The sequence below is a fragment of the Chrysochloris asiatica genome, unplaced genomic scaffold (genome assembly GCF_000296735.1).
Source record: "Chrysochloris asiatica unplaced genomic scaffold, ChrAsi1.0 scaffold00003, whole genome shotgun sequence".
NCBI classification, from domain to species: Eukaryota; Metazoa; Chordata; class Mammalia; order Afrosoricida; family Chrysochloridae; genus Chrysochloris; species Chrysochloris asiatica.
The window spans coordinates 46,942,918-46,964,161 of NW_006408521.1; the positions used below are offsets into that span (position 1 = coordinate 46,942,918).

Genomic DNA, 21,244 nt, shown 5'->3' on the forward strand with positions numbered 1-21,244 from the left:
AGGTGTCGCCTTTCCCCTTTTCCACATCACCCCGAAGGCGCACTCCGAGTCAGACAGCAGAAGTTGGAGACACTGGTAGGCAAGGGGCCTCTCTTCAGGAAAGAGGGGTTCTGTTTGAGTCCCAACACCCTCTTCCTTTGTCCAGCCCACTCGCTCCGACGTCTTCATAAATTCATAGGCCACATGATTGGGCTCAAACTGCTCTGATCGGGACTGGGGGCCAGAAGAGCACTAGGGTCCCTGACTTCTGGACCCCTGTCCCCTCACTCTGCACCCCTGCCTCTTCCACCCATAGTGCGCAGCCACGCGCGGGGCCCCGGACAGGGTCTGTGTTCAGGGCGCCGTGGCACGCAGCAGTCTGGGCACCCCTGCGTTTGGTGGAGGGAGCGCGGGATTTGGGGGCGCACAGAGGGCAGGAGGCGCGCCGTCACCCAGGCGGCTGCCCCACCCCTGCCAGCGACAGCGAAGGTGGGCGGAAGCCGGGGCGTCCCAGCCCCCCGCCCAGCTCCGTGCTGGCCGTGACGTCAGGGCTGGACCCCGTAATCGACCGCCGGGCGCTCGGGGCGGAGACTGAGACCCGGAGCCACCCGGACGGGCGGTGGCGCGGGCACGGAGGAGGACTCCAGTAGCCGCGTCGGCAGGCGACCCCGAGGTAACGGGTGACCTGCTCCCGGCCGGCGGGGCACGAGTTAGAGGAAAAGCCCGGGTGAGGAGCCTAGCGAGGCCCCGGGAGGGCAGGGAGGGTCCCCAAAGCTCCGCACACGGGTTTCCGGGGTGGCTCCAAAAAGCCAGGGCGCAGGACGCGCAGTCCGAGGTGTCTCCCAGCGCTTCCCGAGCACTCCGAAGAAACAGACGGAGAAGTGGGAGCTCGTGAGCCGCAGGTTCGGTACCCGACGGCTCACTTAGGGGCGCGCGCGGGGCAAGTGAGCTGAGGGTGGGGCAGTTCCCGGCCGCTCTCCGTGGGCCCTCAGGCTGTCCCTTCTTCAGTTGGGTATTGGGGGTCGGGCGCAGGGGTGTCCCCAGCCCCTCTGTGGCTCCTCACCACACGCTGCGCCCGCAGCCAGCTCCTGAGCCATGTCCCTGAGCGAGCTGGCGCGGTTCCGCTGGCTTCAGGAGAGCCGCCACTCGCGGAAGATCATCCTGTTCATCGTGTTCCTCGCGCTGCTGCTGGACAACATGCTTCTCACTGTCGTGGGTACGTATGGGCTGGGTGCCCCCGACTGTGGGCAGATGCCGCGGGCGCTCCCCTTCCCCTAGCGCAAACGGCAGCTCCTAAAGTTGAACAGGCGCTGCAGGAATGCGTCCCCCTCTGCCTCGCTGGGTTTGTAGGAGTTGGGCTTGTGGTTTTCTTTCCTGGTGGTCACGTCAAAATGTGACATCCGATAAGACTCAGAACGTATGGTTCCTCTTGATACTACCCTGCTTCCCCTGCCCTCTTTATTTTATGAAAAAAGATTTCTATAAAGGAGAAGCAATTCCTAGAGTTCAGAATAATGTTATATTGATTATTACTATCCTGCCCCAAAGGTGAGTTAATTCAACGTAACAAAGAAACCCATTAACAGCCCTCCCTCCAAAAAAAAAAAAAAAAAATTCTGTTGGAGAATGATTTCAGAGTGAAACATTTTAGAACCTATCTCAAGAGCAATTTGAAGTGTTGGTTTCAACCATTGCATATAATAGTTTTTTTTAAACTCAATAATTGATAGCCAGAACTTAATTAGCTCCCTGAGCAGAAAAGTATGTGTTTGGCATTATTTTCCTTAAAAGGACCTCAATTTTTAATCAATGAAAAATCATTTCTCATTTGGGTACCCGGTGGGTTTGTGCTCTAAGAATGGCTCCCATTTGTACGGTTACTTCAGACACTGTTTTCAGAGCAGCAAATAGGTTTTCCCTGAAAGGTGTGTCTAGAGCTGAGTGGCTGGCCCTGCCCAGTGGCAAAGGTCTCATTTCTCCTTTGTCATTAATGCTCTGTTATCACAGAGCTTCCAGAGCATTAAAGGATCTTGCTTGTCCTTTTTGAAAGTGGTGGTGGTGGTGGTTGTTGCGTGCCACTGAGTCAGATACGCCTCATAACGACCTTATGCAGGGTTTCCAAGGCTGTACATCTTTACGGGAGCAGAAAGCCTCCTTTTTCTCCTATGGAATGACTGGTAGCTTGCAGCTGGTTAGCAGCTCAGGTCATAATCCACTACACTACTGGGGCTGTTAGGAATTCTTAACTCAACCAGGTTGCATGAAAAATGCAGATATCCACTCATGAAATAGAAGTCTGAGCCTTTTGCTGAATTTCTCAATGATGACTTCCTGCTGATTACTATTTTCTGAGGCACATAATAAAATTTCAGTTTCTGTTTCCTTGATTCATTCTTCTGAATGTCTTGAGCCTCTCTTTCTATGAAGGCACGTTGACCTCAGGTCAGAACTGACTTGGCCACATCCCCCGTATTCCTGTTGAAGGAGTCCTGTAATGATAAACTCCACAAATGAAAGGAAACGAACAACATCTCTGGGACTGGGGTAATTGGCAAAGTAGCTGCTCCTGAGACTAGACAGAACATCTACTGCTCCCTGGGCTTTTGTGCTATTTGGTGAACTAATGGGAACTTGTTCCTACATCAATGCTGTCAGCAGACCAGGGGGGTCTCATTTTTGGTGATACATGTCTCTTCTCTGGACCTTGTTTGCCATTTGATGTGACGGTACTTTGCTAGTTTTAGTGCTGGGGGCACGTTCAGGCTGATCACCACTTCCTGTTCTCCTCATCCCCAGTACCCATCATTCCTAGTTACTTGTACAGCATCGAACACGAGAAAAACACCACGGAAATCCAGACCACCAAGCCAGGGCTCACACCCTCTACCACGGGCAGCTTTCAGAACATTTTCTCCTATTATGACCACTCCACCATGACCACTGGAAATGCCACCGGAATCCCTCCACTGGTACAACTGCATAAGACCACCACACAGCATATGGTAGCTAACACGTCTACTGCCCCTTCTGACTGCCCCAGGGAAGACAAAGACCTCCTGAATGAAAACGTCCAAGTGGGTCTGCTGTTCGCCTCTAAGGCCACGGTCCAGCTCCTCACGAACCCGTTCATCGGACTGCTGACCAATAGGTAGGTGATCTTTTGGTAGTCCAAATGTTTTCTAGCATTCCAAGCTCCTTTCCCCCGTAGGAGTCTGGTTTTATTGATGGGTCAGCATCTGAACTCTGTGGTAGGTGAGACCAGTCTGGTCCCCCTGGTCTCTCGGTCTTTCACTGAACATGATCTCTTCCATTAGTACCACGTTGTCACTTCTCCCTCTGTTACTTGAAAAGCAAGACAATATTTTTTAAAAGACAGAATAAAGAGGACCGGCCTAAGTGAGAGAACTTGGTTTTGTCTAAATGACGAGTCGTAAGTACCTTTATCCAAACAACCCTTAGGGAATAAGGACTCAGCCGACACCAAGACTGTCATTGAATTTCATGTACCAAATGACCTTTACTCGCTTTGGGAGAGAAGATAACTTCCTTATAGAAAGCCGGATGGTTTTCTGTAGAACTGCCATGGTAGAGGCTCCATTAGATGGCTGGGTGGGAAATGTTGGAAAAGATGGCTGATATTGGTGAGCAGGCAAATGCCTTACCTGGTGCTAAGGTCATGTGCAGGATGATTGTCACTTACCTTTGTCTACACATACAAAGGACAAGCAAACAGAGGCCCTTGTCCACCTAATTCAAACTGCTTTATATTAATCTGTATATTCTGGATGAAAAGAAATGATTATTCATTTTCCCATTGTTGGTGACCATCCAGTCAGTATTTATCCTTTGACAGCTGAGATGGCCCAGCAATGCCTGGCATGTGGGGTTCAAAGCACAGGATGAGATGGAAGATTTTGTTCCAAAGAACTGGAAGTTGAGGAGATGAAGCAGTCCCAGGAAGACGTCAGAGGAAGGAGAGGGGAGCTGGGGCCTGGGAGCAGATGGTGGCAGGCTGCTGTGTGGTAGGACAGTGCAACTCCAGATGTTGAAATGCAATCAAGGCTAGAGAAGGAAGTGAGAGCATCCTACCGAAACATGAGCCAAGCCAAAGCTGAGGGACAGAAATGAACACATGAGCGAGCCTCAGGAGGGCAGTGAACGGGGAGGACAGGGCCGGGAGTCTGAGACTGGTTCAACTACAGGAGACCCAAGTGGAATGCGATTCTGTTGTGGGATTACAGAGAAACAAAGTTGAAGAATCAAGTGTGCCAAGTGAGATTGTGAGTGGGTCAGCCCGGCAGGCTGGGGTTTGTTGTCGAGTTCCAACGAGTCGGTTTCCATTCATAGCAACCCTGCATAGGGCTTCCGAGGAGCAGTGGGTGGGTTTGAACTGCGGACCTTGTGGTTCACAGTCCAGTGCTGATCCTACAATGCCACACCAGGCTGGGAGTAGGGGGGGGTTCTTTATAATAAGCCAGGCTTTAGCATGGGGGAGGGGATAGTAGGACTGGCCATGAAGGAGTTTCAAAAGTTTATGGATTCACCCATGTAAACTAACACGTAATTCACAATAAAAAGTTTAAAAAAAAAAGTTTTTGGAAAAATTCAGTTATCTTATAGTTCTACTTTTCCACAAACTTTTTGAAGGATGTAGTGCTGTAGGTTAATGCGCTGGACTGCAAGGTCGATTTGAACCACAAGGACAGCAGTTCAAGCTCACCTGCTATTCCTTGGAATGGAAACCCTATACAGGGTTGCTTTGAGTTGGAACTGACTTGACAACACTTAACAACAACAACAATACATAATTATGGAGTCCTCGTGTGGTACTGTAGGATAAGCACTCCACCTCAAGATTGGTTTGAACCACAAAATTGGCAGTTCAAACTTACCAGCCACTCCTCGGGAACCCTATACAGGAACGCTATGAGTCGGACCTGACTTGAAGGCACTTATCAGCAACAACAAATGAAGGAACCCTGATAGCGTAGCAGTTACAAGTTGGGCTGCTAACTGCAAAGTCAGCAGTTTGAATCCATTAGCTGCTCCATGGGAAAAAGATGAGGCTTTCTGTTCCCATAACTATTTACTGCCTCAGAAACTCTATACAGGTTGCTATGAGTCAGAATCGCTTTGACAGCCCACCACCATCACCACCAATGCGGTGCTTTGAACTGGCTCTGTGGCATTTACCAACAACAACAACAACAACATGAAGAATTTCAGGATGGTGGTAGCAGAGTACTAAACTCAGTGGGGGGCCCTTCTGAACTTGGACCCCTATGTGACTCATAGGTTGTGTACCCATGAAGCTGGTCTTAGGGGCGGGTGGTGGTGGCAGGGCTTAAAGAGTTGTTCTTAGACACAAGGAAGTTGCTTTTGCCCTACCCATGGTCAATTGGATGGGAGCACATTTTAAGTATTTGATTTTCTGAATTGAGTGTTGTTGTTAAGTGCTGGTGAGTCTGTTCCAACTCATAGGGACCCTGAATAGTATTTCCAAGGAGCAGCTGGTGGGTTTGAACCACCAACCTTAAGTTTCCTGCGGTGCCACACCAGGACTCCATTCTGAACCGAGTGGCACCATTGAAACCTTTTAAATGATCCCAAATCATGCCTGGCCTTCCTCTCTGTCTTTAGCAATGTGGTAATGCTACAGCATAAAATATGCTGAACAAATTCGCCCAGCCATGGCAGGCTGTGAGCCCCCACGAGAAGCAGCATTACAACCAGGGGGGAAACTAAACAGACTTTAGTAGTTGCAGCTTGTTTTCTTTTTCAAAATGGAGAGCCCTCTTTAAAGTGCATCTGGTATAATTACAGAAAACGGCTTAGGGTTTTTGTATATTGAGAAAGCAAACAGCTCAAATACTACTCGTGAAAATTGAGGAGATGATTATCATAATAATGCCTTGCCCATAGTTTGGGCATGAATGTTACTAGCGGTAGAGTGTAATACTTGGAATCTTGGCTGAAATGATGGGAGTATTCCAATCTTCTAAATGTAAATGGAAAATGAAAAGCTTAAAAAAAAAAAAAAAACTCATTCTTGTTTTCGTTGCAAAATGGCTTGTTGAAAATGAGTGAGCTTGAACCCCTTGCGAAATACTCGACACTCTTTGACAGGAAAGCCACCCAAGGCTCAGGTTTAAGGCTCCAAAATATTGTGTTCCGGGAGAAACCTAATTTTGCTTTGTGACCTGTGAAATTTAGTCTCTCCTTAGGGTGAGTAATCAACTTTGGCAATTACCTAGAGCAAAAATTGATTCCCAACTGGTTCCCCAGCAAGTCTCAAAATGATGCTCGTCTTTGGCTGCTGCTTTGTAATGTGGAGATGCAAACCACGTTCAGTATCCAGAGTAGGAAACGCAATTGAGTGAACTCTGTTGTCTCTTCCACCCTGACATGAGTTGTAATTTGTCTAATTTTTTCTAAGTCAGGGAGAAAAGAACTTGGGGGTTTTCAGCTCTCCTGGGCACTCCACGGCTCTGCTTGTCCACAGTTCAGATGGACACGGTAGTAGAGATGGGACAAATGCAGTCCACTTGCCTTTCCACAGTCTTCCCCCGTGAGTCCTTTGCTAACGGTCTTCTGATATCATTTGTGCCGGTCACATCCTCAATATAAATGTTGTCACATACTGCTCACATTTGTAAACGTGTGTTGAAACATCATTTTGAAGGTGGTTAGTATGGGTTTCGACTTAAATGGGAGCATTAGAGCTGGAAGATACGTGTGAAAGGCTTTGGGGCCAGTCCTAGTATCTTACAGGTGCAGGAGTTTGCAGCTCTGAGAGGAGGAAGTCTTTACCTGGTAGTGACTGGACTGAGCAGGTGTCCAGGCTCTTCTGCTGGGATTCAAACTCTGTCCTTTCCTGCCTCCCTTTTCTTTCTGCTTGCTTGCTATCATGTAGGACCCCTGGTGGTGCTGTGGGTAAATCATTGGGCTTCTGACTGAAAGGTGGGTGGTTCTAGCCCACCAGCCACTTCAAGGGAGAAAGATGAAGTTGTCTGTTTCTGTAAAGATTTGCCATCTTGGAAACCTATGGGGGCAGTTTCTGGTCTATCCTGTAGGGTCGCTATGAGTTGGAGTCGAATAGACAACAATGAGGTTTTGAGATCGTTATTTAGCTTGTACTCTTTGCTACTGTAAGTAAAGAATTCAGGTCAAATCTATCTTTCCTGAATCTACCTGGCCTCCCTGCTGCTGGTACCCAGCGGAACTAGTTAAAAGCCAGAACAGCAAGTGTTGATTGCGCTGGGCAGGAGGGGAGAAAACCAGCCTGGTCTTAGGGCCTGGATTCTCTTCTGTACAACCTCAACCCAACACAACAATCATATTCTTTCCCACCATTGCTGTGACCTAGTCCAGCTTCCCAACATCTCTCAGTGCTTTGGGCCGTGCAGGGAAGATAACCTTGTACTCCCAAAGACACCTGGGATGGCCACCTAGAGCGCGGCTGGCTAGAGCCACTAAAACTTCTTGCCTTAAATGAGTCAAACTCTGTATTGAGACACCCCACATCACCACTTGGGCCCCCATAATCACAGGTCCTGGTGCCTCATTGTGTATAACTTTTGTGAGCAGGGTATAAATATCACAATGGAAATGTAGCTAAGGTCTCATGCAAAACCCTCAGATACTAACAGTTCTTAGGAAGAGTTTAGGCTTGCATTTGGCTGGGAATACAATGCAAGTCATTCCAGTTTCTTTTCATCTTCAGGGACCTTTGAAGAGCAGTCTGTTCCTGTTGATGTCCTTCATAATCACATACACACTAACACACTTTCCAAACTGACTTCGAGGTTCATGTGACTTATTTGTTAATTCCATGTTAACGCTTTATTTCACGATTGCCCTTACCTATAAAAAGGTGGTGATGGTAGTTAGGTGCCATGGAGTCGGTTCCAATTCATAGCCACCCTGTATAGGGTTTCCAAGGCTGTAAATCTTTGTGGGAGCAGAGAGCCTCAGCTGTCTCTCATGGTGTAGCTGGTGAGTTCGAACCGCTGACCTTATGGTTCACAATCCAGTGTTTATCGTATGGAGAGGGAGTTATATTCATAACACCTACTAAGGAGCTCTGGTAGTGTAGTATTTACAAGTCAGACTGCTAACTTCAAGGTTAATAGTTCAAAACTACCAGTGGTTCCATGGAAGAAAGATGAGGCTTTCTGCTCCAGTAAAGATATACTGCTTCAGAAACCCTGTATAGCGTCGCTATGAATGGGAACCAACTCCACGGCACACAAACTTACCAACCATACCATTGTTAAGTCCAATAATTGAATTTGATACATATATACATGAAAGGAGTGTTTTAGGCAGAAAAACTGAAAATGCCTATAAACATTTTTGTTTTCTGTCTTCCATGAATCAGGCGAACACTCTGGCATTGTGTTTTTTCTTGCTTAGCCTACGGTTTAAATAATGGTTGTATCTTTAGAACCCAAAGATCTCCCACAAACCAGTCGGCTTGGGAAAGAGTTAATTCCCTTGGGTGGGACCAGCTCCCTCGGCTTCCTCTTGTCATTGTCTCAATGTTCTGCTTTCTATCAAGTCAGCGTCAGTGGCTTAATTTATTTCCATAGTTACCTCATATATTTGAAAGCCAATTACCCCCCACCCCCCCAAATCTTAGCTCACATCTGAACGACAAGGAGGAAGCCACAGGCGTAACAGCACAAACAGAATCTGCTGGGGGGATGTTTCCTCTGGCTGGAGCCAGTTTGGGTCTGCAGTGGGCCTTACAGAAATGAGCAGTGACCTTTTCAGTTCCTCCGGGGACAGGGAAACCAGCTGTTTTTCAGGGGGATTTTCTGTCCTAGATGTCGTGAGCATGGCAGGCGGGCATGACTGAGTCTTTGCATCTGAAGTCAGGAGACACTGGTAGTGGAATGAGGGCATTTTCCAAGGAGAACGTCTCTCCTGCAGCTGTGTGTCAGGGAGCAGGGGTCACACTCAGCTCTGTCAGAAATCTGTGGCCCTGTACACTTCTAATAACTGAAAAAGACTGGCAGACCCCCGGATTTTTTTTTTTTTTTTTAATTATTTTTAACTGAATGATTCACAATAAAATTCTTATTATGACCTGGTGGTGGTGGTGTGCCGAGGAGTCAATTCCGATTCATAGTAACCTTGGATGAGGTTTCCCAGGCTGTAAATCTTGATGGGAGCTGAAAGTCTCAACTGTCTTCTGTGAAGCAGCTGATAGATTTGAACTGCTGATTTTGTGGTTAGCAGCCTAACTCATTACCCACTACTCTACCAGAGCTCCTTTTTTACTTTGACCTAAATACACTTAAAATATTGTTCCACTGACTGTTGCTGTTCAGTTGCTGTTCAGTTACCACCTTTTAGTAGAGTGTTGAGAAAATTGAAGAGGCAAATGTTAGCTTTTGTCTCATCTGGCCTTAGTTGTGTCTCCATTGTGTGGATGCTGTTGAGCCAGTTCTGACTCATAAAAATCTTAAGTGACAGAGTAGAACTGTCTCATAGGGTTTCCTAGGCTGAAATCTTGATGGAAGCTGAGCTCAGTCTTTTTTCCCACCAATCGACTGACTGCCGACCTTTTGGTTAGCAGCCTAGCACTTCATTGTCATGCCACCCCTTGCTTGATGGCCTTGTATTTATCTTTTACCAGTGTAGAAGGAACCGTGGCCTTGGTCTGAGATTGGACCATCCCTCTGTCTCTATCATAAAGAGACACTAGGCATCAGCATTACAGAAAAAATACTGCTCGCCAGAGACTATGTCAGAATGTGGGGTTTCTCCGCTGATGATTGAGCATATACAGTAAAAGCTATCTATGACAGCTGGAGCATCTGTAAGGCAGGCAACTTGCCAGAGGAGGAAAATGCAAATATTTCCCACTGCTAGAGAGCAGTGGAAAAGTGGTAAAATTGCACCTGTCAAAGGTGGACAAATTCTGAGACCCAGAAAAACAAGGCTGTCCCGACAGGGTCCGCCTCTCGCTGGTTTCACTGTCTCATTGCCCTAACGTTTATTGTATTGTACATTTTGCTGGGGCTTCAGTGTATAATTCTGAGTCTTTCTGGAATTGAATTAGCTGCTCCCTGGTGGTCTGTAGATGATGCCTGTAGGCCAGGATGACTCACAACATAGGGGGACATTTGGTTACAGGTTTACCTCACGAGATCGAGCTCTGATTAGTAATACTTTAATTGACCTGACATTGAATTGAGACAAGGGAGCATTTATGACTAATGTCCTTCAGTTTCTGTCCATTTAGGAGACATCGTGGGGAAGGAGAAAGGATTTGGCATTCTGCCCATCACTCCCTAACCTTTGGACACCAAACAGCCCATGGAAGGTGGGTGGGTGAGTGGCCTGGAGCATTTGAGCAGGGAGATCCAGAATGGAGGGTCTTTGCGTCAAGGCTGAGCTCTGCGTTCTTGGCAGTTTGGTCAGTGTGAGAATTTGGGGTACATGTGTGTTTCCATATCGTGGAGGAAGCAGTGTAAGCCCAGTAGTCTTCACCAGAAGAAGCTTCTCTCTGATGCCGAATGAACCACTTCATCCCTGAACCGCATGTTCTCATCTAAGATGAGGGGATGGGTTGGCTAGTCTTTGTGTTTCCTTTTGCTTTGCCATTTGATTATTCCATACCTGCCTGGTTAACATCCCAAAGGACTTACGAAGCAGCAACTGTAGCACTTCTAAATAAAACCCAGTCTAGAGGAAAAGCATTCATCCAAGGCACACAGCCATGTGGACATGGAACGCTCTGGTTTTAAATGAAACGGGACCTTCCATTCCACTCACTTATGCGCCTTCTCCCCAACTGCAGCCTGGCAGGACCGCAGACACTCAAGATGTGCTTTTTGCCCTGGATTTTGGGCAAATGACTTACTTAGCTTCCCTGAGCCTGAGCCATTGTCATCTGAAAAGTAGGAATAAAACCATTTACACATGGACTTGTAGGAATCCCATGCGCCAGTCTGTACTTATGGCCAAGGAGAATTCTGGAGTCTCCTGATAAGAAAGGGCATCAGTGGCTATAGCCCACTTGTAGGAGTCAGCCTAGTTCCCTGACCAGTGACCAGGCTGCATTGCTGGGGTTATCATATGTAGTTCATTTTGTCCTGAAATGTCCCAGGCCTTCTGCCTGTAGTCTGTGAGGGACCAACAGTGTTTTATTTACTACAGAATCCAGGGATGCCCTTGGGGCCAGTAGAAAGAAGCCTTATTGAAGAGCCAAAATGAGCAATTCGTAACAGAAGACGTAATTCTTAGTTCCAACAACTTTGTCACATCTTCAAAGACTAGATTTTCCAACTATGATGTTGGAAGAACTGTGTCTTTGATTTCTAGCGCTGCTCTAACAGCAGTCCCACAAAGGACGGGGGGGGGGGGACTTTCACAAGCAGAAATATATTTTCTCACAGTTTAGGAGGTTAGAAGTCCAAATACGGGGCACCAGCTCAGTAGGGAGGCTTTCTCTCTGTCGGCTCTGGGGAAAGGTCCTCGTCTCCTTTCAGCATCTGTCAGCCCAGCATTCTTTAGAGATCTCTAGTATCTTGGCAGCAATTTTCCCCTGGAGCTTCACAGGGAGTGAGCCCACGTACGAAGTACATACTCCATTCCCGACTCTTCTTTTCTGATGATAGTAGGTTCCTCTCTCTGCTCATTTCTCTCTCCTTTTATCTTTATAAGATGAAAGATATTGTAGACCACACTCCCCGAGGAAATCTCCCTTCAATGATTGGCTACTCGTAGCATATCCCCTCAGAGGAGTGATTACATTATATTAGATCTCTTCATGGAGAATTATTACATTTTAACTCTAAGCCACTGAGAATCCTGGTCCAGCTAAATCGACATAAAGCCCTAATCATCACAGGCTGAGTCTTACGTATGTCCCAGGGAGGCCTGAAGAAATACGCCTATTCTTTTAGAAGACATGTCATAGTAGTGCTGGAAGTTTCTCATCTCAGAGTTTCCTGGAACTTTCCAGAAGTTCATGTTCAGGGTGGGACCACGGGACTCTGAATCCATTCTTTGGTCTACAAGAGTAAGGACCACAGACCAGTTAGCTTGAGGCTGGCTGAGACTGAGAAACTGTCACTTGAAAATTTCAGTTCACAGCCCAGAATCTTTCTTGGTTTACCTGACTGGCATTAAGCCCACTTTTGTGAAGTATAAGCTCATCTAATTCCACAGTAGAGAAATCGTTACATGCATTTGTGGTGGGGGAGGGGGAGCAAGGGGAAGAACTCCTAGGTATCTGCCATAGTTTGAAGATGCTATTTATATTTTTTGGTATTTGGTTTCTGGATGCTCATGAAACAGCTGAAAAAGGAAAAAAGGAGTATGACAAGAAAAAGTTTTGAAAAGGTCCTATTGAAAGTCACATATGGTATGTGCCCTTTGGCTGCCTGAGGAGGTGGTGAACGTCCTGGACTGGTGGGGATGGCCCCCGTGAAGTTAGCCCTGTGATGCATGACAAGTACCTCAGTTTCTCATCTGTAAAATGGGCAGATCTGCTTTACCAATCATTGAGCTGGTGGGTGTAACTGCGTGGAGCACCGAGAGTGACCCTTATGAAGTGTTGTTAGTGTGGTTTCTACTGGTACCTGGTGTTCCAGGTTGAGTGACAGGGATCTGGGCACCACGGCCCTGGTGCTTTCTTGGGCTAATTTGGTTCTTCTCTAGGTCCCTGAGGGTCTAGGACTGGGGGGAGAAGAAGTTCCAAGATGCTCAGGGCTGTTCTGAGTTGTAGCATGCCAATTATAAGACAAGAGTTCTCCCAGCGTTGTCTCTTCAGGGCAGGAGACCCTCATACTCACCTGGACAGCAGGAATGAAGTTGTCTGCATAACAGAGTAGAATTAGAAAAGAAGGGAGAAAGTGAGAGAAAACACCATTCCTGAAGCATCTGCTGTATTCTGGAGTCCCTGTGTGCTGTAGACAGTTAACGTATTTGTCTGTTAAGTTGGAGGTTCAAGCCCACTTACAGCCACCTCAGAAGAAAGGCCAGGTGAGCTACTTCTGAAAACTCAGCTATTGACACCATTGGTTCATCATGAGTTGGAGTCACCTTGATGACAACTGATTGTAGACCATATCCCGGGCACCAGGCTTGGGCGTTTCTGATCCATATCTCTCATTTCAGACTCATTTCAGTCCTGGGAGCTGGGTGGTGGTCTCTCCACGGGGCTGAAAGGAGACTCGGTGGGTCTTGGTTTTCAGCTGGGTGTGTGGTCCATAAGGCCAGATATCCCATCACCCCTTGAGGTCATGATGGTAGAGCCCTGCATGGTTAGTGGTTTGAATTTTTGCACAGTAAACGAGTTCTCTCTTTCTAAGCCGGCCTGGTCGGGGTCCACATAAAGGCAGATTTGTAAATCTTGCTTCTTAACACTCCTTTGATGCTGTGCAGTCACTGCTGCTGCTTGGGGACCCACTGGATACCTTGGTACCCGCATCATTGGATTGCAGTGGTCCCTTTGGGAAAACTCTCGCAAACCCTGTCATAATCATCTAAAAAGTCACTGAAATTGGGCCATGGATTTTTGGATGTGTTCTGGGTTACTTGCCAATATTGTGTTAACATTTATTCTAGAGAAATTTCTGTTGCGAGTGGCAATCCATAAATGTATTCATGTTTCAAGACAGTCAAACAAAAAAAAGGTCATGTCGGAAGCACCAAGAAGATGAATTTTCAGAGAAGTTGACCAAGCACTTATCCGCTTAATCCCAAAGGGTAAGGAAGACCGAATCAATCTCAAGCCTTAAAAAATATACCCAGCAGTGACCAGACTGTTTTTGTGGTTCTGTTTTGTAGGATCGGCTACCCAATTCCAATGTTTGCGGGCTTCTGCATCATGTTTATCTCCACCATTAGTAAGTGTCTTATGTCTGCCTTCTGGGTGTGGGTCCCGATGAGCTCTGACAACCTGGAGCTAGGGAGCAGGAAAACAACCCAGAGTGTTTTCTTGTTGGTAAAACCTGCAGAAAGGAGTTCAGGGAGAGGTCTGAAAAGAGCAAACGTCCAATGTGCTTACGAATGAACAAATACCACTGGTTTGTGAAAGGGCTCCAGCAGTTGCCCTGGGGTACGCTGTGTGCAGACAGCATCCTGGGATGGGCCTGACCAAGCCCTGCTCTGTTCTCCTGCAGTGTTTGCCTTCTCCAGCACCTACGCCATGCTGCTGATCGCCAGGGCCCTGCAGGGCATTGGTTCCTCCTGCTCTTCTGTGGCTGGTAGGTGGGGTGATCCCTGAGTACACCTGTGATTTGGAGGGAACCACCAGCGTGGCCCTGGTTAGCTGAGCCCTTACAAAAGCAACTGTAATAATTCAGGAATCAAGGTACTGAGGGATGGGGGCGCTTTGGAAGAAACTGCCCATGGTCCTCTTGGGATCTGCTGTGGCCTTACATTTTAGTCAATTTGACAGATTTGGGAAGGAGCCTAGGATGATTCTTTTGGTGTCTCCAGAGCTGGTTTCATGGTGTCTCTTCGTGTTTAGGCATGGGCATGCTTGCCAGCGTGTACACCGATGACCAGGAGAGAGGAAACGCCATGGGGATTGCCTTGGGAGGCCTGGCCATGGGCGTCTTAGGTGGGTAAGAGCACTGTGCTGGGCGGGGTGGGGGTGGGGCTGTCAGAGTTGGACCCACAGTGATGCCAAGTTCACATTCATAGACAGATGGCCCAGCTCCCTTCTTGTCTGTTCCCACTTTCCTGGAGGCTTTGAGAAAGAAGTGGAGAACCTGGGCTGGGTGACCTCCAGCAAATCCCAAACATCATGGGGCCCATGCGTAAAACAAAGAGGTTCAAGAGGATGGACTTCTGAGGTCATCTCACACGTTCTGTGAGTTTAGATTAGACAGAAACTTCTAACCATTGACGTCTGTCTACTCCATCAGCCCTAGGAGACTCCCCACCCACCCCACTGCTGTAAAGTGGAGTCTAGCTCATAATGGTTCTCCGGGACAGTGGGAGCCCCTCCTACACTAGGGACACATTATCTTCCCTGAGAGGAGACTTCCATCCTTCCCCTTGTCGTTTACACTCCTGACCTGTCATTCTTGTGTGTTCGGGGGTTTAAAAACCCTGGTGCCAATAGTTAAGCACTCAGCTGGTATCCAAAAGGCTCATGGTTTTAACCCATCAGCAGTTCCAGCTCCAAGGGAGAAAGACGTGGCCGTATGCTTCTGTAAGCATCTGTAGCTTTGGAAACCCCATGGGGAGGTTCTACTTTAACCTGTGGGTCACTGTGAGTCAAAGATGTAGTGAAATCCATGTGGAACTGGTCACTTCAGATTAGTAATCATCACAAGGAAGTTCATGCTTACCTTGCTTACTGGGTATTCTGTCCTTGTCTGAGATCATAAATGTGAAACGAGGCTTTGATTCTGTAGGAAAGTGACAGAGATGCCAACCAAATCCTTGATGTGGTGAAATGTGTAAAATTGGTCACTACAGATTAGTAAGTAAGCACAAGTAAGTCTGTGCTTACCTTGCTTATTGATTGATCTGATGCTGGCTGGCACCAATCCCTTTCTCCTCCTTGCAGTGGGCCCCACCTTCGGGAGTGTGCTGTACGAATTTGTGGGGAAGACCGCGCCATTCCTGGTCCTGGCTGCCTTGGTGCTTTTGGATGGAGGTCAGTGAGCCTAAGTGGCACCTTGGCCGTGGCTATGGCTCATGTGATGGCTGTGTTTGGGCCACATCTGCTTTCTGTAAAGGGTGTTGTCTTTTTCTTTACAGCCATTCAGGTCTTTGTCCTCCAGCCATCCCAGGTGCAGCCAGAGGTAAGCAGTGGGGGATGAGGGTTCGAGGTGGCCGCTGGACTCTGTTAACTCTGTTTTCTGTTTGACAGAGTCAGAAGGGGACTCCGATAACCACCCTGCTGAGGGACCCATACATTCTCATTGCCGCAGGTGGGCTGGGTGATCTTCTCAGTCACTGGACTACGGGGGCTGGCCGCATGCGGTGGGGAGGGACCAGTTTCAGAAAACATTGGGTTTCCCACTCTCACCGTCAATTTCAGCTCCTAGCAACCCTCCAGGGCAGCTCCCTAGGATTTCTGAGACTGTAAATCTTTACAAGCACACATAGCCTTTCTCCATCAGCCTTGCAGGGACCACCAGAGCTTCTGCATCGGACTACATCACACCACACACAGAGCAGGCCGGGAGGTTACAAGTCCCAGTTGGGCTCCACCTCCACTATTCGTTGCTGGCACTCAGCCAGGCTCATTTTCTGGTTTTCATTTGGGGCAGATGACAAGGGTATACATGGAGCTTGCAGACATGTTGTGGACTGACAACTGGGGTCACAGACATGCCCTACCAGAGGTTTGTTTTGGGCCAGGTTTCCTCTCTGTGTTTGTCAAAGGACAACACTGACTTTGACCCGCCTGCAGGCATTGCGTGGGCAGTCTAAATCATCCTGGCTTGTAGGCAGAGGGACAGACAGACAACAGAGCCCCAGAGAGCCAGGAGGGGGCTCTCTTTCTGCTCTCCCCAAAGAACAACAGAGAGGCCAGCCCACAAAATGCCCTTCCAGAGAAGTCCATACCTTTGGTTTCTTGGCCTTGGTGGACTACAAAGAAGCTCGAGGTTCTGGGGCTCTTGGGAAGAATAATGGGTTACATTCACCCAACACCATCCTGGTGGCAGGGGCCACCATGTCCCCTCATGTCCTCTGCCAGACTTGGGGCTGCCTCACAACAACCCCACCTTGGGCTGTTGGACTAGGGTGTCATTAGTGGGGGTCCTGAGTGTGGCCTCAGGCCTTCCTGTTTCTCCCCAATGAAGGTTAGATTTGTCTAAGCTGGTTCACAGATACAACGGTCCAGCGGGGCCCAAGGGAACAGAGCACATGCCCCACCTCAGGTCATTCAACCCCAGCCCCTTTTAGCCTCTAGGCTGCTTTTGTTTCACCATCTCCTGCCATCTTTGGTCAGGGCAGCATGTCCATACTCCTGGTTAGACCCTGGACACCATGCTGTTGTATACGTGGTATAGTGGCCTCCTCACACAGCGGGGACTCTCCCTTTGTTCTGTCAAGATGCAGTGAGAATTCCAGGATTTCCAGATGTCCTTGGAACCCTGGGGACTGACTGACTGGATGGGGACGAAGAGGGTCGGGTGAGGTGGGACTCCAAAATGTAACTCCTGGTCCCTGAGGCAGACATCTGGGCAGCTCCATGCAGATTGGGCGCCTCGCCTTCTGGCTTGCTTGGAACCTCACTGTCCTGCTTCTAGGAGACCCTGGGTGGTGCATCTAATGAGGATCAGCTGCTAACCCAAAGGTTGGGGGTTCAAGTCCACCCAGAGGCACCTTGGAAGAAAGACCTGGAGATCTAGCTCTGAAATATTAGTCATTGAAACTCCAACGGAGCACAGTTCTTCTCTGACACACACAGGGTCACCATGGCAATTGAATTGACAGTAATTATTTGTTTGTGGCGCCCCTGCTCATGGAAGAAAATAGAAGAATCCACCCAGCACTAAATGTCAGGCTTTAACTGGGGGAGGGAGCTGAGGGCAAGGTGGGTGGAGAGAGTCCAGTCACATCTCACTGTCATTTCTGTGTTCCACCTTTAAATGTCACAAAGAACGAAGAAGTCTTCCTTGTTTTTGTGAGCACTTTAGTCATGATTGTACAATGTTCTCTGAATTGAGGTTCTAACAAATTAGAGGTTCCAAAGGGACACAGCACAGGAAGCAGCTCCCAGAACAACCAGGGACTGTTCTATGGGTCTTTTTCTAGAAGGTTCTGATTTTACAAAGCGTTCTGATCCACGGAGTGATAATGACTATGAACACAGATGTCCTATCGATGTCTTTGATTTTTGAAGAAGAACCCTCAACTCCACAACTGTACATAATGTACTCGAGTCTTCTGAGATTTTCTGGAACCTAGGGTAGCATTGAAAAAAAAAAAAAAAATCTGTGTTGCGGTACATGAAGAGATAGATGCAAGAACCTCAGGTGGCCATCTGTATATGGTCTGGGCACTGCTGGGTGACTTCAAGCAAGTTGTTGTTAGGTGCCATCGAGTTGGCACCAACACATAGAGATCCTGTGCATGGCAGAATGAAAACACTGCCCAGTCCTGCACCAACCATACAATTGTTGCTATGTCTCAGCCCATCGCTGCCGCCACTGTGCTAATCCATCTTGTTGGGGGTCTTCCTCTGACCCTCCACTTTACCAGACATGATATCCTTCTCCAGTGACTGGTCCCTCCTGACAGTATGTCTTAAGTATGAAAGACAAAGTCTGGCCATCCTGGCCTCCAAGAAGCACTCTGGCTGTACTTTTTGCAACACAGATCTTTTTGTTCTTTTGGCAGTTATGGTATTTTTAATATTCTTCAACACCATAACTCAAGTGCGTCAATTCTTCTATGGTCTTCTTTATTCACTGTCCAACTTTCGCATGCATATGAGGTTACTGAAAATACCATGGCTTGGGTCAGGCGCACCTCAGTCCTCAAGCTGACATCTTTGCTCTTCAGCACTCTAAAGAGGTCTTGTGCAGCAGATTTGCCTAATGCAATACGTCATTTGATTTCTTGACTGCTGCTTCCATGAGTGTTGATGGTTGATCAGAGCAAAATGAAGTCTTTGACAACTTCAATCTCTCAATTTATATGGATGTTGTTTATTGACCCAGTGATGAGGATTTTTGTTTTCTTTACATTGAGATGCAACCCATACCGAAGGCTGTGGTCTTTGATCTTCATCAGTATTTTAAGTCCTCATCAATTTCAGCAAGCAGAGTTGCATCATCTGCATATTGCAGGTTGATAATGAGTCTTCCTCCAATCCTGATGCCACTTTTTTCTTCAGATAATCCAGCTTCTCGGATATTTGCTCAGCCTAAAGATTGAATAAGTATGGTGAAAGAATACAACCCTGGCACACACTTTTCCTAATTTTAAACCATTTGGTGTTCCCTTGTTCTATTTTAACAACTGCCTCTTGGTTTATGTACAAGTTCCTCATGAGCACAATTAAGTGTTCCGGAATATTCATACTTTGCAGTGTTGTCCATAGCTTGTCATTATCCACACAACCAAGCAAGTTACTTCACTAATAAATTGGAAGACCCTTTCTTCATTAATCAATTATTGAAGGTGAAACCAAGTGATCTGTAAGGCTCCAAACTTTTTGACTTTGGGATTCCAGTTGATTAAAATCAACACCCTCAACACCCTTCTTTGTTTATATCCTTGACTTTTTATTCTTATCTTTTTCTTACCAAAGTAGGAAAAGAAGTTCTGGGTATCTGAGCTAACTCTCCTAGCTGAGTGTACTTCGGTTTAACTGTGTTTTGAGCTATAGAGGGCTTTCGAGATCCAAGATGATGTGCTCTTACCTTCTTCCTTCCTTCCAGGGTCCATCTGCTTTGCAAACATGGCCATCGCCATGCTGGAGCCGGCTCTGCCCATATGGATGATGGAAACCATGTGTTCCCACAAGTGGCAGCTGGGTAAGCAGGTCCTCCTGCTTCTGGAACTTTTACTCCAAGTGGCGGAGGGTGGGGGGAGGGGTCCCATCGCTGTAGTCCTGTAGAACCGTGGTACTGAAACAGTAAAATGATTACTTCTGTTGGATATCTTGGGGGCAGTGCTTAGAGCGACGGTGAGCTTTGAGGTCAGTTTTGGTTCCATTTTTTGTGTCATACATGATGGATAGAGAATGAATATAGAGGCATTAGACCTGGACAGAGAGGAGAAAGGAGAGCTAGATTAGCATCTCTCTATCTTCCTGACCACAATTAGTCCTACTAAATACACTTGGACAGCAATAGAATTTATGTGAGAGAGACTAAGAACAAATTTAACTCTTAAGAGCATGACTTTTTAAAATGGTTTTTACGTGAGAAAACGAGTATGTTTATTATAAGAAAATTAAAGTACACAAATCGAAGAAGTGAAAATCAAAAACTGCCTTGTCCATCTCTCCTCTCCCTGCAGTATAATGATGTTGTTTTTGTTGTTATTAAGTGCCGTCTTGCAGTTCAAACTGACCTGTGGTCCACTGCTTATCCTACAGTACCGCACCAGGACTCCACTGTTAACAGTTCTGTATATCTTTTTCCAGATGGTCTTGCATTTATCAGCACATGTATGATAAATTTGATCAATGTCACACATGTACTTAATTTTAAAACTAATGAAAAAGCAGCGGTCTCTGTCCCTGCTTTCCCTGACCCCGGTGTCAGATTTGGACACCTTCATCTTCTTTTAGGCAAAAAATCTGATGATCTACTTCTGAAAAAAATTGGCTAATGAAAATCTTAGGAATAGCAGTATTTACGAACATATCCCCCAAACTCCCTGGCAGAGATGGAAGGCTTTCTAAATTTGTCCTAGATTACTCTGGCCTCTGGCTCCAGCCTAGACTTGTTGCTCTCCAACCTGTCCTGGGACTTTTCTCCCCACCGTCCTGGCATCTTCTCTGCTTCCCTTCTGTTCTCTGGCTCCCTCTCCCCTGTATTGCTCTTTCTTTTTTCACTCCCACACTGTCATGGAACACATCCTCCAGCAGCTTTCTCAAAGAGGCTCATGGAAGGTCAGGTCCTCTGAGACTCTGCACATCTGCAAATGTTTTCATACCCACCTTGCACTTGGATGATGTAATCAGTCTGAGCATATTATTCTTGGTTGGAGATAATTTTCCTTTAGAAATCTGAGGCCACCGTTCTACCACTTCCTAGTATTCAAGGTGGCTGCGGAGGAGACAGTTGCTTTCACTCCCGGCACCTTCTCTTCCACTCTAGTTAATGAGCGTTCTCAGTGGTGATGCACTGTGAGTGGTTTCTCCGCTGTGCTGGCCACTTGCTCAGCACTTTCACTTGGGAAACAGCTTCTTCTCATATGTATGTATTTTCTTGACTATGAATTTATTATGAATATACTTTGTCCTTTGCTTTCTGATTTTGTGTTCTTTGCCTGGTGAGATCCGGCTGCTTTCGTAAATGTCTTGCAAATATTTACCCCACTTTGCCTTTTGAATTTACTGATAGTATTGCTTGCCACTCAGAACATTTCCAATGCCAGCAGTCTCCCTTTTATAACATGGGAATCTCAAGTCAAACCCAAAAAGACCTTTCCCATGCCAAGATTTCTTTTTTAATACCCGGATTTTCTTCTAATAGATTTATGGCTTTTTTTTTTTTTTTACATTAAAATTTTAAATCTGTATGGAATCTAGTGTTTGTTTGTTTGTTTCTGTATGACTGGCCAAGTGTTCTAAAACCATTTTTCAAGTAAATCATCT

General features: G+C 47.0%; 1 protein-coding gene across 1 annotated transcript in view; it reads left to right on the forward strand.

Moving 5' to 3' along the window:
• The first annotated feature begins 592 nt into the window (after window positions 1-592).
• SLC18A2 (solute carrier family 18 (vesicular monoamine transporter), member 2) overlaps window positions 593-21,244 on the forward strand; it is a 38,514-nt gene continuing 17,862 nt past the window's right edge. The window contains exons 1-10 of the mRNA XM_006831392.1: window positions 593-652; window positions 1,061-1,195; window positions 2,776-3,127; window positions 13,786-13,844; window positions 14,121-14,204; window positions 14,471-14,563; window positions 15,521-15,610; window positions 15,715-15,758; window positions 15,827-15,887; window positions 19,356-19,451. Coding sequence (XP_006831455.1) covers window positions 1,075-1,195; window positions 2,776-3,127; window positions 13,786-13,844; window positions 14,121-14,204; window positions 14,471-14,563; window positions 15,521-15,610; window positions 15,715-15,758; window positions 15,827-15,887; window positions 19,356-19,451 — 1,000 coding nt within the window. The 5' untranslated portion in view covers window positions 593-652; window positions 1,061-1,074. The remainder of the gene's footprint in view (window positions 653-1,060; window positions 1,196-2,775; window positions 3,128-13,785; window positions 13,845-14,120; window positions 14,205-14,470; window positions 14,564-15,520; window positions 15,611-15,714; window positions 15,759-15,826; window positions 15,888-19,355; window positions 19,452-21,244) is intronic.